Source organism: Moschus berezovskii, chromosome 12 (assembly GCF_049115385.1).
Source record: "Moschus berezovskii isolate FMDL1 chromosome 12, NW_MosBer_1.0, whole genome shotgun sequence".
Lineage (NCBI taxonomy): Eukaryota > Metazoa > Chordata > Mammalia > Artiodactyla > Moschidae > Moschus > Moschus berezovskii.
The window spans coordinates 42,062,640-42,084,163 of NC_142471.1; the positions used below are offsets into that span (position 1 = coordinate 42,062,640).

General features: G+C 35.1%; 1 protein-coding gene across 2 annotated transcripts in view; it reads right to left on the reverse strand.

Moving 5' to 3' along the window:
• Nucleotides 1-21,524, reverse strand: part of WAPL (WAPL cohesin release factor) — a 79,023-nt gene that overhangs the window by 11,162 nt on the left and 46,337 nt on the right. For both annotated transcript variants that reach the window (XM_055425308.2, XM_055425307.2), the window contains exons 5-12: nucleotides 12,791-12,886; nucleotides 11,565-11,717; nucleotides 11,160-11,296; nucleotides 10,347-10,458; nucleotides 8,318-8,545; nucleotides 3,380-3,491; nucleotides 2,932-3,029; nucleotides 2,157-2,233 (exon numbers count right to left, since the gene is read on the reverse strand). In XM_055425308.2, the coding sequence (XP_055281283.2) occupies nucleotides 2,157-2,233; nucleotides 2,932-3,029; nucleotides 3,380-3,491; nucleotides 8,318-8,545; nucleotides 10,347-10,458; nucleotides 11,160-11,296; nucleotides 11,565-11,717; nucleotides 12,791-12,886 (1,013 nt within the window). The remainder of the gene's footprint in view (nucleotides 1-2,156; nucleotides 2,234-2,931; nucleotides 3,030-3,379; nucleotides 3,492-8,317; nucleotides 8,546-10,346; nucleotides 10,459-11,159; nucleotides 11,297-11,564; nucleotides 11,718-12,790; nucleotides 12,887-21,524) is intronic.

The window sequence follows — 21,524 nt, forward strand, 5'->3', positions numbered from 1 at the left end:
ACACTTCTGAATTTCATTTAGACATTTGTCCTTTAGAATGTAAATTCTCAGCAGGTAGAGAATATTATTTATATTAATATTGCATAATAATCTTGTATAAACAGATACTAAATACTTCATAAACATTAGGACATTTTTAAAAACATGAGGTCATTTAAGTGACATGTTTTCTCCTGGCAGTCATGCAAGGGTATCAGCAACATCTAAGGATTCACAAGATACTACCCAAAGTAACAAGGAAATGTAATCTTTAAGTGGTTCTAGTATTTCTGAGACTCTCTTTAAATCACCGAGTCCATTAACTTAATATCTGCGAGATAATGATGAAATCCGCAAACTGTGAGTTGATTCTTCATGTATTATATACCATGCAAAACCCTTAAAACTACTATGTCTAATTCCCCTCTAGCTGCTTCTTAAAAAACACTCTCTAGTTAGGAAGGTATTCGTGTCTAACCTAAAATAATGTGTTCAGCTATTTGGGGACGTTCGCCAGGATTACCATGCTGTTACTGTTAACTGCCTAAGTAGCACTGAACTAAATCTGTTGGGAGGTGAGAAGAGACAGTAAGGGTATATTGTTTAATCATTCTACTGAAAGCTTCAGAAAAGTCTGAGGGGTGGTCTTTCACAAACATCCAATTCTAATGTCTACTGACACTTCTAAGACATTTGACACAAGTTCCTAATCACAAAGGCTCCTAAAGTTGTTTTAGAAGGCATTTGTCTATCAGGAGTCATTAAGTATACAGGAGACATTTTAAAAATAAGATACAGATTTAACTTGCACAAATACTCTTTGGTGAGAGAGTAAAACATAGTTAATAAAACAACTAGAACACATACCTTAAGGGTATTAAGTATGACACAGAATTCACAAATACAGGATGGAGGGAAAACTTACAGACTAAAAACAAGAATACTGGGAACTAGAGACTATTAGAAATTTGGGATTATGGGAAAACTGAATACTTACTGGACTTATAATAGTAAGCAATTACTAATTTTTAAGAGATGAAAATGCTATTGTGGTTATATTTTTTAAAGAGTCCTCTTTAACAGATTACATACTTAAGTATTTATGGATGAAACGATATGAAATCTGTAATCTGCTCCAAAATAATGTAGAGTGCAGAATGGATAAGGTTATATATACATGGTAACATGACTGGCCAATGTTTGATGATCACATTCAAGCTTCATGAGGTGTACATTGGGGCTTATCATGTTATTGTCTACTCTTATCTCTATTGGACATTCTCCAAAACAAGAAGTTAAAAACCAGATAAACTTGAGTCAGGTTGTGGTGGGCCTTTGATACTAAGGACTTTGGACATACATCCAAAGACAGGAAATCACACAGAAAACAAAACAAAAATCTGAGGAAGGTTAACCCACTGTGGTGTAATGTTGGACAGGCAAGAGGCCAGAGTACCAGAGCAGAGATATCAACAACTAAACAGACATATTAGTAAGAAGCTGCTGTTAATAAGATAGAATCAAGACTGGAGACATACTTGGAAACTTTATACGCACTGAGGTGATATCATTAGCCCAATGTCAAGAAAGCTGGGCAGAAAGTGTGAAATGAAGGAAGCTACATATAGATCTGGGAAATGAGGTATAAACAAACAGCAGAAAGCAGCTAGTAAAATTCATTTACAATAACAATAAGGACTAATGCTTATGCCAAACATTGTTTTAGGCTTTACATATGCATATTAACTCCTTATATATATTGTACATAATCTATATTATATACAATATACAAATGATTTTTAAAATCTTTTTTAGAATTAAAATATTATTTAAAATACACATTTAAAATATAATCACATATAACTTAAAATATATTAACATATATACTAATTCTTTTACTGAAACAAACCTTGGGTAGGTAGACACAATTATTACCCCCTTTCTGTAAGAACCTGTAAGTTCAGAGCTATAGGGGTGATGTTCTGAAGTTAAGATCCAAACTCAAGTCATTCTGGCTTCAGAATCTGTACTCCTAACTTCTGTACCTTATTGCACTGCTTCTTGTTCACAAAACTTGACAGACAGAAGTACTTTATGGAGAAAGGTGACAATGGCACTTCCTTCAGAGTCAATCCAAATGCTTTAAATAAACAGCATGACATTTCAGAAAAACTTACTTAGCTGATGAAACAATGAGTTGTGAATCTTTATAGGCAATCAAGTAGCTTTGATTCTCTGGATTATGCACTGTTACCTAAAAGGGAAAATTTTGAGATTTTGTGGCAATCCATAACATTCATTCATTCACACACAACACAAAGTGCTCTAAAAGATATAAAGATGAAGAAGAATTAGCCCTTGTCGTCTAAAGGCAGTAACAACCCACATGTTCTAAATTTAAAATAACAGAGCTACTGCTTTATTACAAAATCAAAACACCACTGTTAAAACTGCTTGCTCACCATTAATATATTCTGTACTATACATTCCTTGTAATGAACTACCAAGCACTTTAAATGTCAGAAAAGTGCTGTCACTAACTTAATAAACTAATATTTTAAAGTTCTTAAGTAGATTCATTTAGACTTCTAAAAAATTAGATGTTTATTTACTGTGCTTGACACCCTAGAAGAAAAAAGGAACAATGTGAATTTCATCTGTGCCAAGAACTTTTCATTCACACTACATTATTTTCCCACAGATGTTTCATAAAGTACTCAGCTAATCCAATCTGGTCAACACAGTCTATGCATCCTGAAATTCACTGGCAGCATAAATTCTAATCTACATTGAACTAAAGTCATTCATAGAAGTCAAAAAAAACAGACTGCATTACAATCTCAATTTGGATTAACAAAAGTGAAACTCTAGAGAAATATAAATTATGACAGTCTCACACAGAGAGCACATTTAAGATTAGATCATTTTCTTCAAATAGCTGTCCATACTTACACTTTCTAAAACTCGTAAACATCTCTCTGCTCCCCATAATGAGGCTACTAGTTTCTCTTCATCCTCATCTTTACTTAAATGATCCACACATTCTTTCACTAGGACAAAGGAAATGGACATAGATTAACATGTCTCACCACTTCAATACTTACCCCCTTTACTAACATTAAAAGTCATCTGTATACATGCTATCAATGTACTGGAACCTCTCTGAACACTTATTCTAAGTTTTATACAGTGAGATGCTGAAATGTATGAGACACTAATTTATAATAATTAACTTTCCAATATCAAACTGTTAATGGCCTTTTCTTTAAAAGTTACAAGATTTTGAAGATGCTACTAAAAGGAAGAGATCTTTTCAAACTGATGCAATTATTCTTTGAAATATATAAACAGAATATTCAGGTTTTAAATAAAAGAATGTTGTATGTATAATATATCATACCTTTATCTACAATATGATCCAGACCACCCAAAAGCCGTAGTTCTTCTTTAAACCAGTCTCCTGCTCGTTTAGAAGTAAGGGACAGTAAAGTCTCCATAGCTAAATGCCCAGTCTGAAAATCAGAAGCACCATTAATGAATATTGACTCTGAGTAGTAATTCTGAGGCAACACTTCTAGAGATTGCCGTTTTAAAAAAGGAAATTGCATGCTACCAGCCCACAGTATTTTTTTAATACGGTAAATGCTTTTTAAAAGTAAAACTAGTTTAAAACTGGTATCAGAATAGTCTTAAGCTGAAGAAATGTTTTTATCCATTGGCTTGTTTTCAGAGAAAATCCATTATTTAAAGTAGTCTATCACTTGCCAGTTCGATAAAATATATACTGGTACCATCATACATGCTCAAGGGCGAATCAAAGGGTTTATTTAACTGTAGATCAATACATTGGATTAATTTACCACAAAGGTTGTAACAAGAAATACTCCAGAAACAAGGTGTGGGTATGTCAAAATTTTTCTGTTGGTAAAACCTGGTATCTTATTGCTTTGCTTTATGTTTTCTAACTATAGCAAATGAGCTTATTTACACATATTTATCAGTTACCTGTAATTCTTTTACTGTAAGTCCCCTGTCAAATATTCTTCCCTTTATATTCATGTAAAGTAGCTTGTCTTTTTCTTACTGTTCTATATATTTTCTTATCTATTCTGAACAAAATTCCCTTTTTTTTTTTTTTTTTTTTTAGGGTTTCATATTCACCGATTTCAAACTTTATACTACAGGGATGGCAGCTTGCATACTTTGACCTCTATGACAAAATTATATATAAACAATGATTGAGGACTACTACTGGAGGAAGCAAAGAATACTCAGAGCCATATTTATGAACCAGGTTAAGTTTTTTTCCATCCCTTCATTTGCCTTCGATTACTAATTTTACTTTTTATAACATCTCTTTTAAAAAGGGCAACTTGGTTCCTGTGACAATAAAGGAACTTTAGTATAACAAAAGAAATGCTTTAATGTAACAAAGCTGAAAAGACCTGGTTATCTTCCCAAAGCTTACTGCTTTGAAAGATACAAGTTTACAGTAAGTCTTGCTGGCCCATTTTTAACTGAATATAAATTAGATTTTAGAAATGCAAAAGACAGATCTTATCAGCAAAAATCTTAATATTACTGATTTAGAAGAGATTTTATTTTATGCCTTACAGATTTTATTCTGTGCTTTAAAAAGAACAAGGTTGATGTCCGAGGTGACAAATACAGATCTAGTATTCAACACCACAAAAACAGATATAATTTTGCTCAATTCTCATTCTAAGTCCTCGAAAGAGTAATATAATAAGATCAGTTCAGGCAGGGTTAGCTCATGAATCACAGCAGTGAAAATAATGAGGCTTTCTTTGCTTAGGAAGAAAGGGGCATAGTAATAATTTGATGTTAATACAACAAATGTTCATAAGATCTGATGCAAAAAAGCAACTTTGTATCTTTCTATAGGCATAAAAAGGACTGTATTTTAGGCTATATTCAGTATATAATATGCTGCTGCTGCTAAGTCGCTTCAGTCATGTCCGACTCTGTGTGACCCATAGACGGCAGGCCACCAGGCTCTCCCATCCCTGGGATTCTCCAGGCAAGAACACTGGAGTGGGTTGCCATTGCCTTCTCCATATAATATGCTAGTATTTTAAAACAGCCTACAAGTCAAACATTTTATTTGAAACTGGAATAGTTCTCAAAGAGTTAAAACACAACCAAATCACTAATCAGAATACTATAGAGCAATTGTGAGCTCTGTTATCTAATTTTTAATATGATAATATTAATATTTAAAAATATCTTTCCATGGTACATCAGGAATAGGAACATATTTCAAGGCACAGGTTGAGTAATGAATAAAACAAACAATGTGTAGGAGACAGTCACTGTACAAAACAATGTCTATTGTTAACATTTAAAACAAACACAAACACAATACCCAAGATTAGCTGAAGTTGGGGGGCGGGGGCACGCCACATCCTAATATTAGTAACTGTGTGTTCTGGTTTTAATCATGTGAGTTAACTACTTAATATAGCACAGTTATTATACTGGTATTTACCATCCTAGTAAATTCAATAAATGATGGGAAAATATCCAACAAGCAAGTTTATCATCCTTATTTAAGAGCAAATGCCTGGAAAAAATCTAAATGTTCAACAATATGGGAGAAAAAATTATGATGATAGTAACAATAATTTTTAAAAGCTGTATTTATTCAATTATGCAGCAAAGAAATAGAGGAAAACAACAGAATAGGAAAAACAAGATCTCTTCAAGAAAATTAGAGATTCCAAGGGAACTTTTCATGCAAAGATGGGCTCGATAAAGGACAGAAATGGTATGGACCTAACAGAAACAGAAGATATTAAGAAGAGGTGGCAAGAATACACAGAAGAACTGTACAAAAAAGATCTTCACGACCAAGATAATCACGATGGCGTGATCACTCACATGGAGCCAGACATCTTGGAATGTGAAGTCAAGTGGGCCTTAGAAAGCATCACTACGAACAAAGCTAGTGGAGGTGATGGAATTCCAGTTGAGCTATTTCAAATCTTGAAAGATGATGCTGTGAAAGTGCTGCACTCAATATGCCAGCAAATTTGGAAAACTCAGCAGTGGCCACAGGACTGGAAAAGGTCAGTCTTCATTCCAATCCCAAAGAAAGGGAATGCCAAAGAATGCTCCAACTACCGCACAATTGCACTGATCTCACACACTAGTAGAGTCATGCTCAAAATTCTCCAAGCCAGGCTTCAGCAATATGTGAACCATGAACTTCCAGATGTTCAAGCAGGTTTTAGAAAAGGCAGAGGCACCAGAGATCAAATTGCCAACATCCGATGGATCATGGAGAAAGCAAGAGAGTTCCAGAAAAACCATCTATTTCTGCTTCATTGACTATGCCAAAGCCTTTGACTGTGTGGATCACAATAAACTGTGGAAAATTCTGAAAGAAATGGAAATACCAGACCACCTGACCTGCCTCTTGAGAAACCTGTATGCAGGTCAGGAAGCAACAGTCAGAACTGGACATGGAACAACAGACTGGTTCCAAATAGGAAAAGGAGTATGTCAAGGCTGTATATTGTCCCCCTGCTTATTTAACTTATATGCAGAGTACATCATGAGGAATGCTGGGCTGGAAGAAGCACGAGCTGGAATCAAGATTGCTGGGAGAAATATCAATAACCTCAGATATGCAGATGACACCACCCTTATGGCAGAAAGTGAAGAGGAACTCAAAAGCCTCTTGATGAAAGTGAAAGAGGAGAGTGAAAAGATTGGCTTGAAGCTCAACATTCAGAAAACGAAGATCATGGCATCTGGTCCCATCACTTCATGGGAAATAGATGGGGTAACAGTGGAAACAGTGTCAGACTTTATTTTTTTGGGCTCCAAAATCACTGTGGATGCTGATTGCAGCCATGAAATTAAAAGACGCTTACTCCTTGGAAGGAAAGTTATGACCAACCTAGACAGTATATTAAAAAGCAGAGACATTACTTTGCCAACCAAGGTCCGTCTAGTCAAGGCTATGGTTTTTCCAGTGGTCATGTATGGATGTGAGAGTTGGACCGTGAAGAAAGCTGAGCGCCAAAAAATTGATGCTTTTGAAGTGTCGTGCTGGAGAAGACTCTTGAGAGTCCCTTGTACTTCAAGGAGATCCAACCAGTCCATTCTAAAGGAGATCAATCCTGGGTGTTCATTGGAACGACTGATGTTAAAGCTGAAACTCCAATACTTTGGCCACCTCATGCGACGAGCTGACTCACTGGAAATGCAATGAGCTGACTCAATGGAAAAGAGTCTGATGCTGGGAAGGATTGGGGGCAGGAGGAGAAGGGGACGACAGAGAATGAGATGGCTGGATGGCATCACCGACTTGATGGACATGACTCTGCGTGAACTCCGGGATTTGGTGATGGACAGGAAGGCCTGGAGCGCTGTGATTCATGGGGTCGCAAAGAGTCGGACACAACTGAGCAACTGAACTGAACTGATGCAGCAAGTAAAAATTATAGGCTCAAACTTATTCCTTTATAGCATTAAAAAACAGTATATCTTCTAAAAATGTTAAAATTAAAAGTATGAATGTATTTTAAAATTAGGATACAAATAGTTTGGTGAGGTAGAACGATTGTTTATCCACACTTTGAGCATAATAACTATTTTCTAATCTTAATAAGTGAAAGTACTAAATACATGTCAATTTTGTATCCTGTCTTTTAATGTTAACTTGCTTTCCCCCTCAACTCCCACTCTACCTGAATCTATTCCCTGCTCTACCTTAACTAAGAAGAGCAATAATCCTAAATCATTATATGGCTAGCATAAAGCATTCTGTAATTTTTGAAAGCAAATATTGCAATCTTCAGTTGACAGTAGAAAAACCAATAATTATATAATGTTAGAACTGTCTGAAAGTCAAGTATATACATATAAATAATCTTATTTTTTCAAAATGACAAGGCCAGTTATCTTCCACTGGCCTACTAATCTTTGGGAATATTCTTGATTCTATGAGTTTTAAAAAAAGCCAGAGGAAAGTAAAATAAAATCAACCAAAAGCAACATAATCATCTTAAACTTGGGGAGTTGTACTGAGCATAAGCATAGCCATGGTCATGACCCTGAGTATGAGGGACACTGATCTACGGAGTGATTCAAGCCTAGGAATCCTCCTTTTGAGTCTTGGTCCCTTGCAGCAGTTAATCAGACATCCTGAGATACTCTGAAATAAATGAATGCTCACTGAATATCCTTTAAATCTTTATTCCTAAAACCCAGATAGTGTTAAGAATTCAAGTTCCTAATAGCCTAAATGTAGTTCCTACATTTAAAAAAAACTGACATTCTCATTTTACAACCAAAGGAAGGAACTCACCGTTATATTTTCTAGATCAAGGTGCTTATTGTGTACAGTTTCACAAAGCCTTCGAATTTTTTCTTTGATTTTGTTCATGTCTTTCTCATTCAGCAGCTTAGCTGAAGAAGCATCTTGTTCCAGTTCTAGAAGTCGAATCATCAGATCTAGGCTAGCTCTATCAAGATCCATGTTTAAACGATCTCTACTCAGTATGTACATGAGGGCAGCTGTACAAAGGGACAGATTCTTCAACAGACCCAAAAAGGGGAAAAAAAGTTAATGTAAGCAATTAGTGACAATTTCAGGCAACAAGAGACTATTTTGACATTTGTTTACATTTAGAAACCTTGAAAATGTTTTACTCAGTGAAAATCTCCCTCATAAAATATGCTAGGGAAATGTGATTTCAATAAATACATAAAGCACCACAGCTTAAAATTTTCCTTTCTACAGACATTCCCTATACGTATGTCTCAGAGCTAGAAGTGTTTAAGTGGAATTATATTTTTTCTGGCCATTCTGTGCTAAATGAAGAGTTTACAAGTTTTTTTTTTCAGCTATATAATCCTATTTTATAATATACTTCACTATATGTTCTTTAGGATATAGTGAAGTCAAATTTCCATTTAAAATCAATAATGTAAATGTGTTTTAAAAAATAAACACATCTGGGTTTCTGTTAATACATAAACTCATGATGCTCGAAGAAACAGACTCATTTCTTTAAAATAAACCTATCAGGTCTGGTTGAACCAAGTAGTTTTTTTAAAAAATCATTAATATCATGTGCTCTCAAAATCATTCAGATCAAGTAGTTAGCACGTTCAGCTTATAAAATCTACATGTACTGAAGGTGATATAGATAAGTATTAATAGAACCAAGAGGTCTATGTTAGAATATTCCCAACATTTGGGATATTCTGTACTTAAACATTTTTTCTATATATCTATTCTAATTGAAGTGTACTTGATCTTACATGAATTTCAATGCACAGAAACAAAATTAACTATCTAAAGATTTAAACTTTAAATCCCCAAAATTCAAACAAGGTTTCTAATTAACTGCTTACAGAGCAAAATATGTTTGGAAATAAGGCTTTGGAGATTCACTGCCACTATGAATATAGATTAATGCCTTGGTCCTCTCATAACTTTCTAAGAAAGCACATTAATTCTTATTTCTCTTCTTCCTCATTGTTTTGAACCTGCTACAACTTGGTAACCGACTTATCTTCATTTGGGCTTAGGTGTATTGCTTTCAGTTTCAGAAGACTCAGTATTAGATTCTGTCACCTAATATATACTTTGAATATAATTTTCCTGAACAAAAATATAATAAAGCCATTTCAAATTACCACCACCGATGATTAGTAATGATTTTTTCCTAACTTTGAAAATGTTAAACCTAACTTTTATATGTAAATATGCTCTATTTTTTAAGAGAAAGTGTCAAGTCATAATGAAAATGAGGATGTGATTCCTTTTCACAATGGTATTCAACATCCAAGCAAAATATTTAAAATTTTAATATCCAAAGTTTTTATTCATGCTATTAATATCACAAAGTAGTAAAAGTTGTTTCCCCCTACCCCAGTACTTTCTGATTCGAGGTAATCAATGCTTACAGAACTATTCAGTATGGTAGGTATGTCATGTCATACAATGGTTAACAGTATAAACTGACAAGAAGGAAAAAATGTTGAGCAAATAGTCTGAAATGATTTATTAAGCAAAAAATCCTGGCATTAAGTTTTTCTAAATATTTAGCAAATATGGGGCTTCACTGGTGGAGGTGAAGAATCTGCCTGCCAATGCAGGAGATGCAGGTTCAATCCCTGAGTGGGAAAGATCCCCTGGAGAAGGAAATGGCAACCCATTCCAGTATTTTTGCCTGGGAAATCCTATGGACAGAAGGCTGGCAGGCTACAGTCCTTGGGGTTGCAAAAAGAGTTGGGATATAACTTAGCAAATAAAAAACAAAAACAAATTTAGTAAATATAAACTAGAATTCTAAAATAATACTTCTCAACCCCAGAAACTTAAATACCTGATGATGCTGGGAATCATCCAAGGTTTTAAAGACCATTGCTACCATTCCGTGTGCTCTCAGGTGCATTCGAAAACTGGGCATGGCACATTTAGTAGCCAAGCTGATAACACTAGAAGAAAATAGACTAGGTTAAGGGGACTGAAAATAGCTAGTGCGTCTTTTTTTTAATTTGCATAATACCTAAATAAACAACAGAGTGTTCGGGGGTTGGGGGTTTATGTGTGTCAAAGCATTGCCCATGAAGATCACAATATAAAGACATGGGCAAACCAAATTTATTAAATACTTACTGATGCACAGTGTTATTTAAAAAACACAAATAATACATGATTGTCCTCAGTGTATCCTTTGTATTACTGCTACCATTAAAAGCAAAAAAGTCTCAGGTAACTTCTATGTTTCTGATCCATAAAAATTATAAATACATAATTGGACATATTCCAAATGACTGGATAATTCGATCAAACCAAGATATTATAGAATGCCAAAGATGATCCAAATCAACATGCTTAAATGATTTATCACTTGCAAATATAAAATCTGGTGCTAAAAAAGAAAAGATTCTTTGGCATAACACTTTTAAGCATCTGGAAACTGAAGCCTATGCTATGCTAAAATGCTGTATCATCTAACTTTCTTTAGTCCATGTAGGATCAAGTCCCTTAAAAGAAATCAATCACATTTTAACATCACTGGCTATAACCTACACCTATGATAACAAAAATCGCAAATGTTTGGCTCCACTGAGCTAAAAAATTTTAATGAGAAGGAGCATGCATACAGTTTTCAAATATAAAAATAAGATCTTACCTAAGGCAACGTGTGTTTAGAGGCTGAGTGCTCTTTAAGCCACTTAACAAGTACTCAATGTCATCAGTGAACTCTTGGTTTTCACCAAATTCCACCACATCATTGAAGTGCTTCACGTGCTGAACAACAGTATACAACTGCCAAGAAAAAATCAGTCCACCTCTTTTATAACTATGAAGGAGCATATTTAAATCTATGAACTTGCTCTGCTTTATTTTAAAGTGTAAAGTAAGTTTATTAGATGGCAACCAACAAGTGTTTTAAAAACATTGGTAGTAGTAAGACAAGGTAAGTTCGTGGTTCAAAACTCAGTATCAGATTACTGATATGTGCTCAAGACATTAAAAGGCTAAATTACATACAAAATTCTATCCACATGCAGTAAAACTGTATATGGATGCTTACTTCTTTGTCTTCTTTTCTGCATTTCAGTGCAGTAACTATATCTTGGTAGGGCTGAGTAGGTATTGTCACAGTTTTTATCACTTTGGGTGGTGGTGCAGGAGCCTTAAAAACTCCATCATCTTTTTGATTTTGCTCCTTTGAAGACAGCCTCACCTATTAATAAAGGTATTAAATTAGTTGTTCTAAATAAATATATAAAAATAGTAACATCTCATCTACTTGGTAAATTTAGCTTAAGAGTAATAAAACCTCAATTCTCCCCCTCAAAGGTAGGGGGAGGCCTCTGAAAGGTCATAAGGGATACTTCAAAAATTCCATGCACTATAAGGTAAGACTTGTATGTGTTTTACTCACAAAAGAACCACTCAGGAACTTATTCTGGTTTTTTCAACCTAACATTTCATACAATTAGTTATCCATCTCCAGAATCATTAGAAGGAATAAAGAACCAAAATGACATACATAAATAGCATTGACAACTCAGGATAGACAGGAAAAGGAAAACTACAACAGACTGACAAAAGAACTTTTAAAGTACAGGAGTCCATAGTTCATGGTAGAAAATAATCAGCCATAAGAGCATGCACAATAATACCTTATATGCACAATAATGGTTTAATACTAGTAAAAGGAGCTTAATTAATATATCAAGAAGACAGAGAACTGTGCATTACATTTTAGGATGATCTCTATCCCTATCTTTTATTGTCTATAAAGAACTCATTCTTTGATAGCTCCATATGACTGAGGTGTCACTATTAATCTTTAAGTATTAATGCATGATCCTACCAGTTATTCTGGAGCAAATAATTCGCTAAAAATTTTTTTCAAATGTGTTTTGAATTGAAACATATTACTATAAAGCAAGAAGAAAGTTCTGCTCTAAAAAACAAATTAATCACTCAAAGCCACTTTAAGATCAGTGCAGGATATACTGATATAGCTCTCAATCATTTAAAAATTCCATAAAATGTGGATCAAGAATTGTTCAGTATTTTTAAGTCTTTCATTCATAACCTAGTAGTAACCCCAGAATTTCTGCTGTCCTGCCCACAATCCTTACTTTTCCAGTGAATTAAACTAAAATCACTAAATTTTAGTGAAGAAGTTGAAAATAAACTATTAAATAGAAAAGCTAGAGACTTTCAAATTATGAATGAAGATAGCAACTGCTTAATGTAATATTCTTCATACAAACATGAAATTAAAAAGTACAGTTCACTTACTGTGACACTCTGAGGTTTTACTACTGGTGGCGCAGGTAGTTCTTCCGAATCTGGATGATTCCAATGTCTAGCATTATATACGGCTTTTGTAGGAGACTAAAGGAAAGAGAAAAAGATCAACAATTTCCATCTTACTCTGCATCCTTATAAGATTATTACATTTTAAAACTAAAAATCACAAAGAATTATTTATATAAATTGGATTCTTTACCATTAGCACCAACTGGGAAGCCAAGATATACAATATCTGATTTATATTACCATTATGCTCCTACCATGCCAATGGCAGATATGGAGCCACTGTCCTATTTTGACACAAAATCAACAATCAGTGTTCGGGGCAACTATTACCAACCAAGAAAAGACATTAAACCTCTTGTTTGGCTTATATTAACTTACTAATCAATACAGTTAATTCAACCTGTTCTTTATTCCTCATACTACTGATTCATGCCCTACATTCTTCCAACAATGGAAATTCAGGCAGCTTACAAGAAGGGATAAAAGTCCTTATTCATTTAGGTGAAACTGGTGAGTTTCCAGATGAGTGTCATTATTCAAGTTTTCAGGTTTTATATAAAGGTAAAAAAGTTAAGAGGAACTCAAAAGCCTCTTGATGAAAGTGAAAGAGGAGAGTGAAAAGGTTGGCTTGAAGCTCAACATTTAGAAAACAAAGATCATGGCATCTGGTCCCATCACTTCATGGGAAATAGATGGAAAAACAGTGGAAACTGTCAGACTTTATTTTTCTGGGCTCCAAAATCACTGCAGATGCTGACTGCAGCCATGAAATTAAAAGACGCTTACTCCTTGGAAGGAAAGTTATGACCAACCTAAATAGTATATTAAAAAGCAGAGACATTACTTTGCCAACTAAGGTCCGTCTAGTCAAGGCTATGGTTTTTCCCGTGGTCATGTATGGATGTGAGAGTTGGACTATGAAGAAAGCTGATCGCCGAAGAATTGATGCTTTTGAACTGTGGTGTTGGAGAAGACTCGAGAGTCCCTTGTACTGCAAGGAGATCCAACCAGTCCATTCTAAAGGAGATCGATCCTGGGTGTTCATTGGAAGGACTGATGCTAAAGCTGAAACTCCAATACTTTGGCCACCTCATGCGACGAGTTGACTCACTGGAAAAGACTCTGATGCTGGGAAAGGTTGGGGGCAGGAGGAGAAGGGGACGACGGAGAATGAGATGGCTGGATGGCATCATCAACTCTGTGGACATGAGTTTGAGTGAACTCCGGGAGTTGGTGATGGACAGGGAGGCCTGGCGTGCTGTGGTTCATGTGGTCGCAGAGAGTCGGACACGACTGAGTGACTGAACTGAACTGAAATATGGTATGTACACCAAATATTACATAACACAGTGGAATCTAATTCAGTAATACATACTAAAATACATGCAAAATGTATAAAAATGCAAGTGGGTAGGATAAAGATGTAAATCACCCCACCCCAGTACAAGTTAGTTTACTGCCAAATCAATATACTATAAACTTTATGAAAAAGACCTTTCAGCTTTAACGCTTTGAATTTAAACACTAAGGATAAATAACTATGAGCCTGCATAATCAAATCCACAGAATTAAATCTGTATTAAAAGGAACAAATCTTCCTTTTCAAAAGGAAACTGATTAAACAGACTGATAACATTTTCTCCATCATTTACAAAAGTGATGTTAAATTATGTCCTTAAAACTTCAAATAATCTCAGAGATTTTTTGTAAGAGTATTTGTATTTTCAGTATTACATATAAAAAACAAAGGAGTACAAGAAAAGAAACATTATTTCAAGGCTGGCCAAAAATCTACATAAAAAATTAACCATCTTCCCTTGGTAGCCTCAATGAAGTAACTATTGGAATTAAGCATCATATAAAGTTATCTTTTTATATATTTTCTTCAAAATAACTATGCTGTGACAAAAACAACTGTGTAAGCTCCAGAAGAACTGGTTTTTCAAAAGAGAGTTTAAACTAATTCACGTACTAATTCTGTTAGAAAATCTTAATGTGAAAAGGAATCTACTGTGAAACTTGCATAAAGCAGAAAGTCTCACTTGTACTGTGTGTACACACACATGAGTATTCTTACATGCTTATGTATTAGCATAAAGTCCTGCAGTGTGAGTAACCTGAAGCAGCTCATGCAGGGACCTGAGCAGGCCTGGTGAGGCACAACCACACCGAGCAGACGCAGCATGAACACTTACACCTCGATTCCTCACTATGTTTCTCTCCATCTCTATGTAAGTTACATGCCTGCGAGGTGCTAGATCCCTCATTTCAGCAACCTCAAATACCCAAAGCGCAGTCATAAGCCCAGGAAGACAACAGACTTTTTAAAAGAACAGGTGCCTCAAACCTGAAGCACTTATTTTTAAAAAGCACAGATCTGAAGTAAGAAGATTTTGGATAATACAAAGGTTATCTGCTTCCACCAGTGACAAAATATAGCAGAAGTCAACGTTCTAAATTAAACAGACCCTGGAGATTGGGACTACTTCATATAAAACATACACATTACTACACATAAAACAAGTAACTAAGAGCTTACTGTGTAGCACCAGGAAGTCTACTCGATACTCTGTAATGGCCTACATGGGAAAAGAATCTAAAAAAGAGTGGATATATGTATAACTATTTCACTTTGCTCTACACCTGAAACTAACACAATGCTGTAAGTCAACTATAGCCCAATAAAAAATTTTTTAATTAATAGCAAAATATAGATATATATTAAACAGAACCCTTCTAGTTAACTGCAAGTGGCAATACACCTAACAGTTACAAAGGAGAGACAGCAAACACATGGTGTGGATTAAAATCCAGATAAATAGTAAGTTCAACTACTGCTGCTGCTGAGTCGCTTCAGTCATGTCCGACTCTGTGAGACCCCATAGATGGCAGCCCACCAGGCTCTCCCGTCCCTGGGATTCTCCAGGCAAGAACACTGGACTTGTTACTAAATATTTTTCTCATCTATAAAATAGCATTCATAACAGTATCTACTGCAAAAGGGTTGTTGTGAGAATTAAGTGAATATATGTAAAACACATATTAGAGTGCCTGAAACAGTATGTACTATACAAGTATTATCACTGATAGTGCTAATTATAATAACTATTATGTGATGATGTGCAAGTCTGAGTTCAGCATCTATATAAGAAAACTGGAGTGTATACACACACACACATACATCTACTCACATAACAGAGGACTGAAATAAAAGGGATAACTCACATAAACATACTCTGTTAACAAATATTATTATAAAAAGCAGACTGGGATATACTGTTCTAATTCATCTCAAAATTCAACAATATCCCTGATAAATACAGAGGCAAAAATCCTCAACAAAATACTAGAAAACTAAATTCAACAGCACATTAAAAGGATCATACATCCTAACTATATATAGGATTTATTCCTGGGATTCAAAGTTGGTTCAACACATGAAAACCAAGCAGTGTGATACACCACCTTTATGGTGAAGGACAAATATCACATAGTCATCTCAACTGGTGCAGAAAAACCACTAAACAAAATCCAACTCTCTTTAATGAAAAGCATTCAACAACAGAAACTGAAGGAAATTATCTCAAGAGAGGTCATATTTTAAAAGGCCCGCAGCTAACATCATACTCAACAGTGAAAAGAATGAAAGCTTTTCCTCTGAGATCAGTAACAAGGTAAGGATGTCCACTCTCACTGATTAAACACAATACTGAACATATAACAAAAGTAAGTATGCAAGAAGAAATAAAAGGCATCCAAATCAAAAAAATCTTTCTCTGTTCACAAATGACATAATCTTGTATATAGAAAACCAAAGATTTCACCCCCCCCCCAAAAAAAAGCCGTTAAAACAAATAAAAACGTATTCAATAAAGTTGTATTTGAGCAAACTCTGGGAGACAGTGGAGGACAGAGAGGAGCCTGGCATGCTGCAGTCCATGGAGTTGCAGAGTCGGACTTAGTGACTGAACAACAACATGATACAGAACTCATGTGCATTTATACACACCAACAAAGAACATCAAAAGAGGAAATGGAAGAAAACTCCATTCACAATAACATCGAAAAGAATAAAATGCTTAGGAATAAAGTTAACCAAAGAGGCAAAAGATCTGTTTGCACCAAGGACTACAAAACGCTGAAATTAAAAGACACAAAGAAATAGAAAAACACCCCTTGTTCATGGATTAGATGACTTAACAGTTAAAATGGCCATACTACTCAAAGTGATCTCCAACTTCAATGGAATTCCTGTCAAAATCCTACTGGTAATTTCCATAGAAACAGACCAAACTTAAAGCTTATATGGAATCTCTAAAGACACGGAATAGCCAAACAATCTTGAGAAATAACAAAAAACCCAGAGGCCCCACATTTCCTGATTTCAAAACATTACAAAGCTACAGTAATCAAAAGAGTAGGGTACTGATGCAAACACAAATATACAGACCAAGTGTACAGAATATAACATCCAGGAATAAATCCACGTATATATGGTCAAGTTATCTTCACCAGTGGAAACAGTCTCTCCAACAAATGGTGCTGGAAAAACTAGATATCCATACGCAAAAGAATGAAACTTGACCTTCATCTTACACCATACACAAAAATATTTTTAAAACTTAAAAGTAAGACCTAAAGCTAAAGCTCCCAGAAGACATGGTGGGAAGGGAATACTTAATGGTGGTTATAGCGATGACTTCTTGCCATGAAGCACAAGCACAAGGGACAAAAGCAAGCGTATACAGCTAGGACTACACCATGAAAAGCTTCTGCACAGCAAAGAAAACAATCAAGAGTGAAAAATGCAACTTGCAGAATAGAAGAAAAATATTCAAACCATTTGTCTCATAAGAGATTACGATCCAAAATATACAGGGAACTCCTATAAGTCAATAGCAAAGAAGAAAAAGAAAAACAGGCAACAGACTTGAATAGAAGAACACTGAGCACCTACGAATTGATCTTTTCAAATTGTGGTGCTGGAGAAGACTCTTGCGAGTTCCTTGGACAGCAAGAAGATCAAATCAGCCAAGCCTAAAGGAAATCAACCCTGAACAATCATTGAAAGGACTGATGCTGAAGCTGAAGCTCCAATATTTTGGCCACCTAATATGCAGAGACGACTCATTAGAAAGGACCCTGATTCTGGGAAAGACTGAGGGCAAGAGGACAAGGGTTTGACTAAGGATGAGATGGCTGGATGGCATCACCAACTCAATGGACATAAATTTGAGCAAACTCTGGAAGATGGTGAAAGACAGGAAGGCCTGGCATACTGCAGTCCATGGTGTCACAAAGAGCCAGATACGACTGAGCAACTGAACAACAAGTATGATCCTGCAATCCCATTGTGAAGTATTTATTCAAAAGAATTAAGAACAGGATCTCCAAGAAATATTTGTACTTCCATGTTCAATGCAGTATTTTTCAAAATGGCCAAAGGTAGAAATAACCTAACTGTCCATCAATAGAGAATAAAGAAAATGTTACATATCCATACCACAGAATATTATTCAGCCATTAAAAAAAGAAAAAAAGGAAATCCTACCATCCATTATAATATGAACCTTCAGTATGTTACCCTAAATGAAATAAGCCAGTCACAGAAGGACTCAATACTGCATGATTCCACTTATAAGAATTCTAGTCAAACTCATAAAAATAGCAATGGTGGTTGCCAGGGGCTGGAGAGAGGCCAAAATGGGGAGTTGCTATTCAATGGGCATAAAGTTTCAGTCAGGCAAGATGAAAAAATTCTAGAGAACCATGGTACAACATTGTGCTGACAGTTAACAATACTATACACTAACAATTTCCTATGAGGTAGACCTCATGTTGTAGTTTTTATCACAATAAAAAAAAAGAACTTTGAAAAGCATTTGAAGCTTAACAGTATAAACACACAAAAGTTTTTAATACACTCATGAACATTTTGTTTACTCTGCTGAATAAGGTGGCTTAGTAAACACTATTATTTTAAAAGTTTTGACAAGGTTTTGCCATTTTAATGCTAAAGACTTAAAGAGTGAATCCAATGAGAACTGTTGTTCCCTACTGTTAATTATTTCAAAGTTTTACAAAGTTAATACAGGGTTTATTATAGGGAGCAGGATGATTTGAGGATACACCCTACTATTTAAAAATTAAAATAAAAAAACATATGCATGTGGTTAATAAACACACACTGGGGCATGGGTCAGAGGTTAAGATGTGACCAACACTGACTCTGAGTTCTTCACATCATTCCAAATGGTCTAACAACTTCACATGCACCTAAGTGCATGTCACATAGTGAAAGTGACTGTGTACAGTATCTACAAAAATACCAGACAGCAATCAACTTTTCATGGAAAACAAAAATCACTCTTATCATTTAGCAACCTAGCTAAATTTTAACTGAGTCATTTCGATTGCACTACCAGGCTTATCTTAAATCTTGTTCATTTTTTTTCTGGTTTAAAAAGTAGATGTATCATATTAACTGGATTCCTTAACTTTCCAGTGTTAAAGTTATTTGTGGATTCTATTTCTTCTGAAATCTGCTCTGAAGAATACTTAAAAACAAAAAAAACTAAAAAGCTCTTAAGACTATTCTAACATCCTAAGGATTTGGAATCATTTTAGCATATCTCAATCCTAGTAATCTTAAACATACTAACATACTATTCCTTTGTTTCAATTCTCCAGGGGCATGATAAATAAGAAGAACCTCAAATGTAACACTGCGTTTTACAGCTAAGGAAAAAATATGCCAATGGCAGACACATGGCACATTTATCAATGAGAGAGAATTCAACTACAAAAGCAATGGACAAAAATTGGTTTTTACAATGATAATGCAAGGCTATGGTTAACAGATTGGCTTGTTGAATTACAATTAGAAACAAGAGGTAAGAAGAGTTCTTTAATGAAAGTTAAGAAGAAATGACAATATTATGGTATTCTTTATTGAGCTGGCTCTGAAAGGGGGAAAAAAATTGGAATAACTGCTTTTAAGCCATGTGAACTTTTTAGCAGTACCAAACTTATTTCTGAGTTTTAAAGAATACTGTGTACTAAATGAGGACAAATACAGTATAAGCTGATTAGAATTCCTCCAGCCCAACCCACACAAGGATATCACAACACAATTGCACTCTCACCAGTAATTCTATCAGCACGCGCTACAACTGAATGACTTCTGAAAAAGCAAAGTGCCACAATGCACAACTGTGTGTGTGTAGCACTTTAGTTGACAATTCAAAAAGGGAGAAAATTAATCTGCATTTGACTTTTTTTAATTCTTAAGGTTTCTTTTTGTTTAAGATGGGCAGTAGAGGCAGAGAGTATTTGAGGAAGAAAGTTTCATAAAGATTAGGGTACCTTTTGGCTCTTTAGAACTTTCTTTTAAGCATAATGATATAATCTCAGATTGTCTTAAACTATGATCAAAACAGCCTGAAAGTAAAATTTCCTAATTTGTTTAAATATTCAGGGCATAATTTGAGGAAAAACTGCACCTATCCCTAAACTAAAACCAAGAATGTCTCTACTGCTAAGAACTAGATATTCAGGAGTGTTAAGACAGAGCACTAAGCAAAGGTATAATCCACACGTACATGGGATAAGTAGAGCTGAAAATTTTTCCTGATTCAATTAAACCCTATATATAAAACTTCAAAGAGACAGTTATTTTTATGAATTGTCAACTCCTATCCACAAGAACAATTTATCTGTTACTCAGATGTTTTAACTTCAAAAGTATTTGTAACAATTTTATAAAATTTTATAACAGGTATTGCCACATCAAAATATCATCTTAAAATAGCATAATTTGAGCATAAGCTCTAAAAATTTTAGTAAAACCTTATAAAACAGGTACTTGCACATCAGAATATCACCCTGAAACAGCATAACCTAAGCATAAGCTCTAAAAGTCCAATTGACAAAGCAGAAAATAAAATACTTGACACTCTGAAAACTACTACTATTAAGCCTACAGCTCAAGAATTATTAAAATAAATAGATATTAGGATGAGCCACGATTCAAAAAAAAATCAGCTGAAATAAGCATCAGTTTTACAACTAAAACTATCACTAAATATAGAATGAACCAGTCGTATTAGGGAGATGACTTATCCAATTTAGAAACACAAAAAGAGAAGCTGAAAATATCTTGAAATATGGCTAGACAGAGAACATTCAATCTCCCCTTCATTTTCCTTTTAAGACTATTTAGCTGGACATACGGAGAAGGCAATGGCAAGCCATTCCAGTACTCTTGCCTGGAAAATCCCATGGAGGAGGAGCCTGGTAGGCTGCAGTCCGTGGGGTCGCTAAGGGTCGGACACGACTGAGCGACATCACTTTCACTTTTCACTTTCACACATTGGAGAAGGAAATGGCAACCCACTCCAGTGTTCTTGCCTGGAGAATCCCAGGGACGGGGGAGCCTGGTGGGCTTCCGTCTATGGGGTCACACAGAGTTGGACACGACTGAAGTGACTTAGCAGCAGCAGCAGCTGGACACATGCTTGCCCTGATTTTCCAACATCTCTTGCTACATGTGTGGGCATGTGACCAGGTTCTAGTCAATAATACATGAACAGAAGTACAGTACACCTTCTGGATCCTGGCCTTCTAGGGATGTTGATTGCCTCCCCTTCCCATTCTTACTATTCGTATTCTTCAATACTCTACAGAGATGGTAGAATACCACAACAGAGGAAGA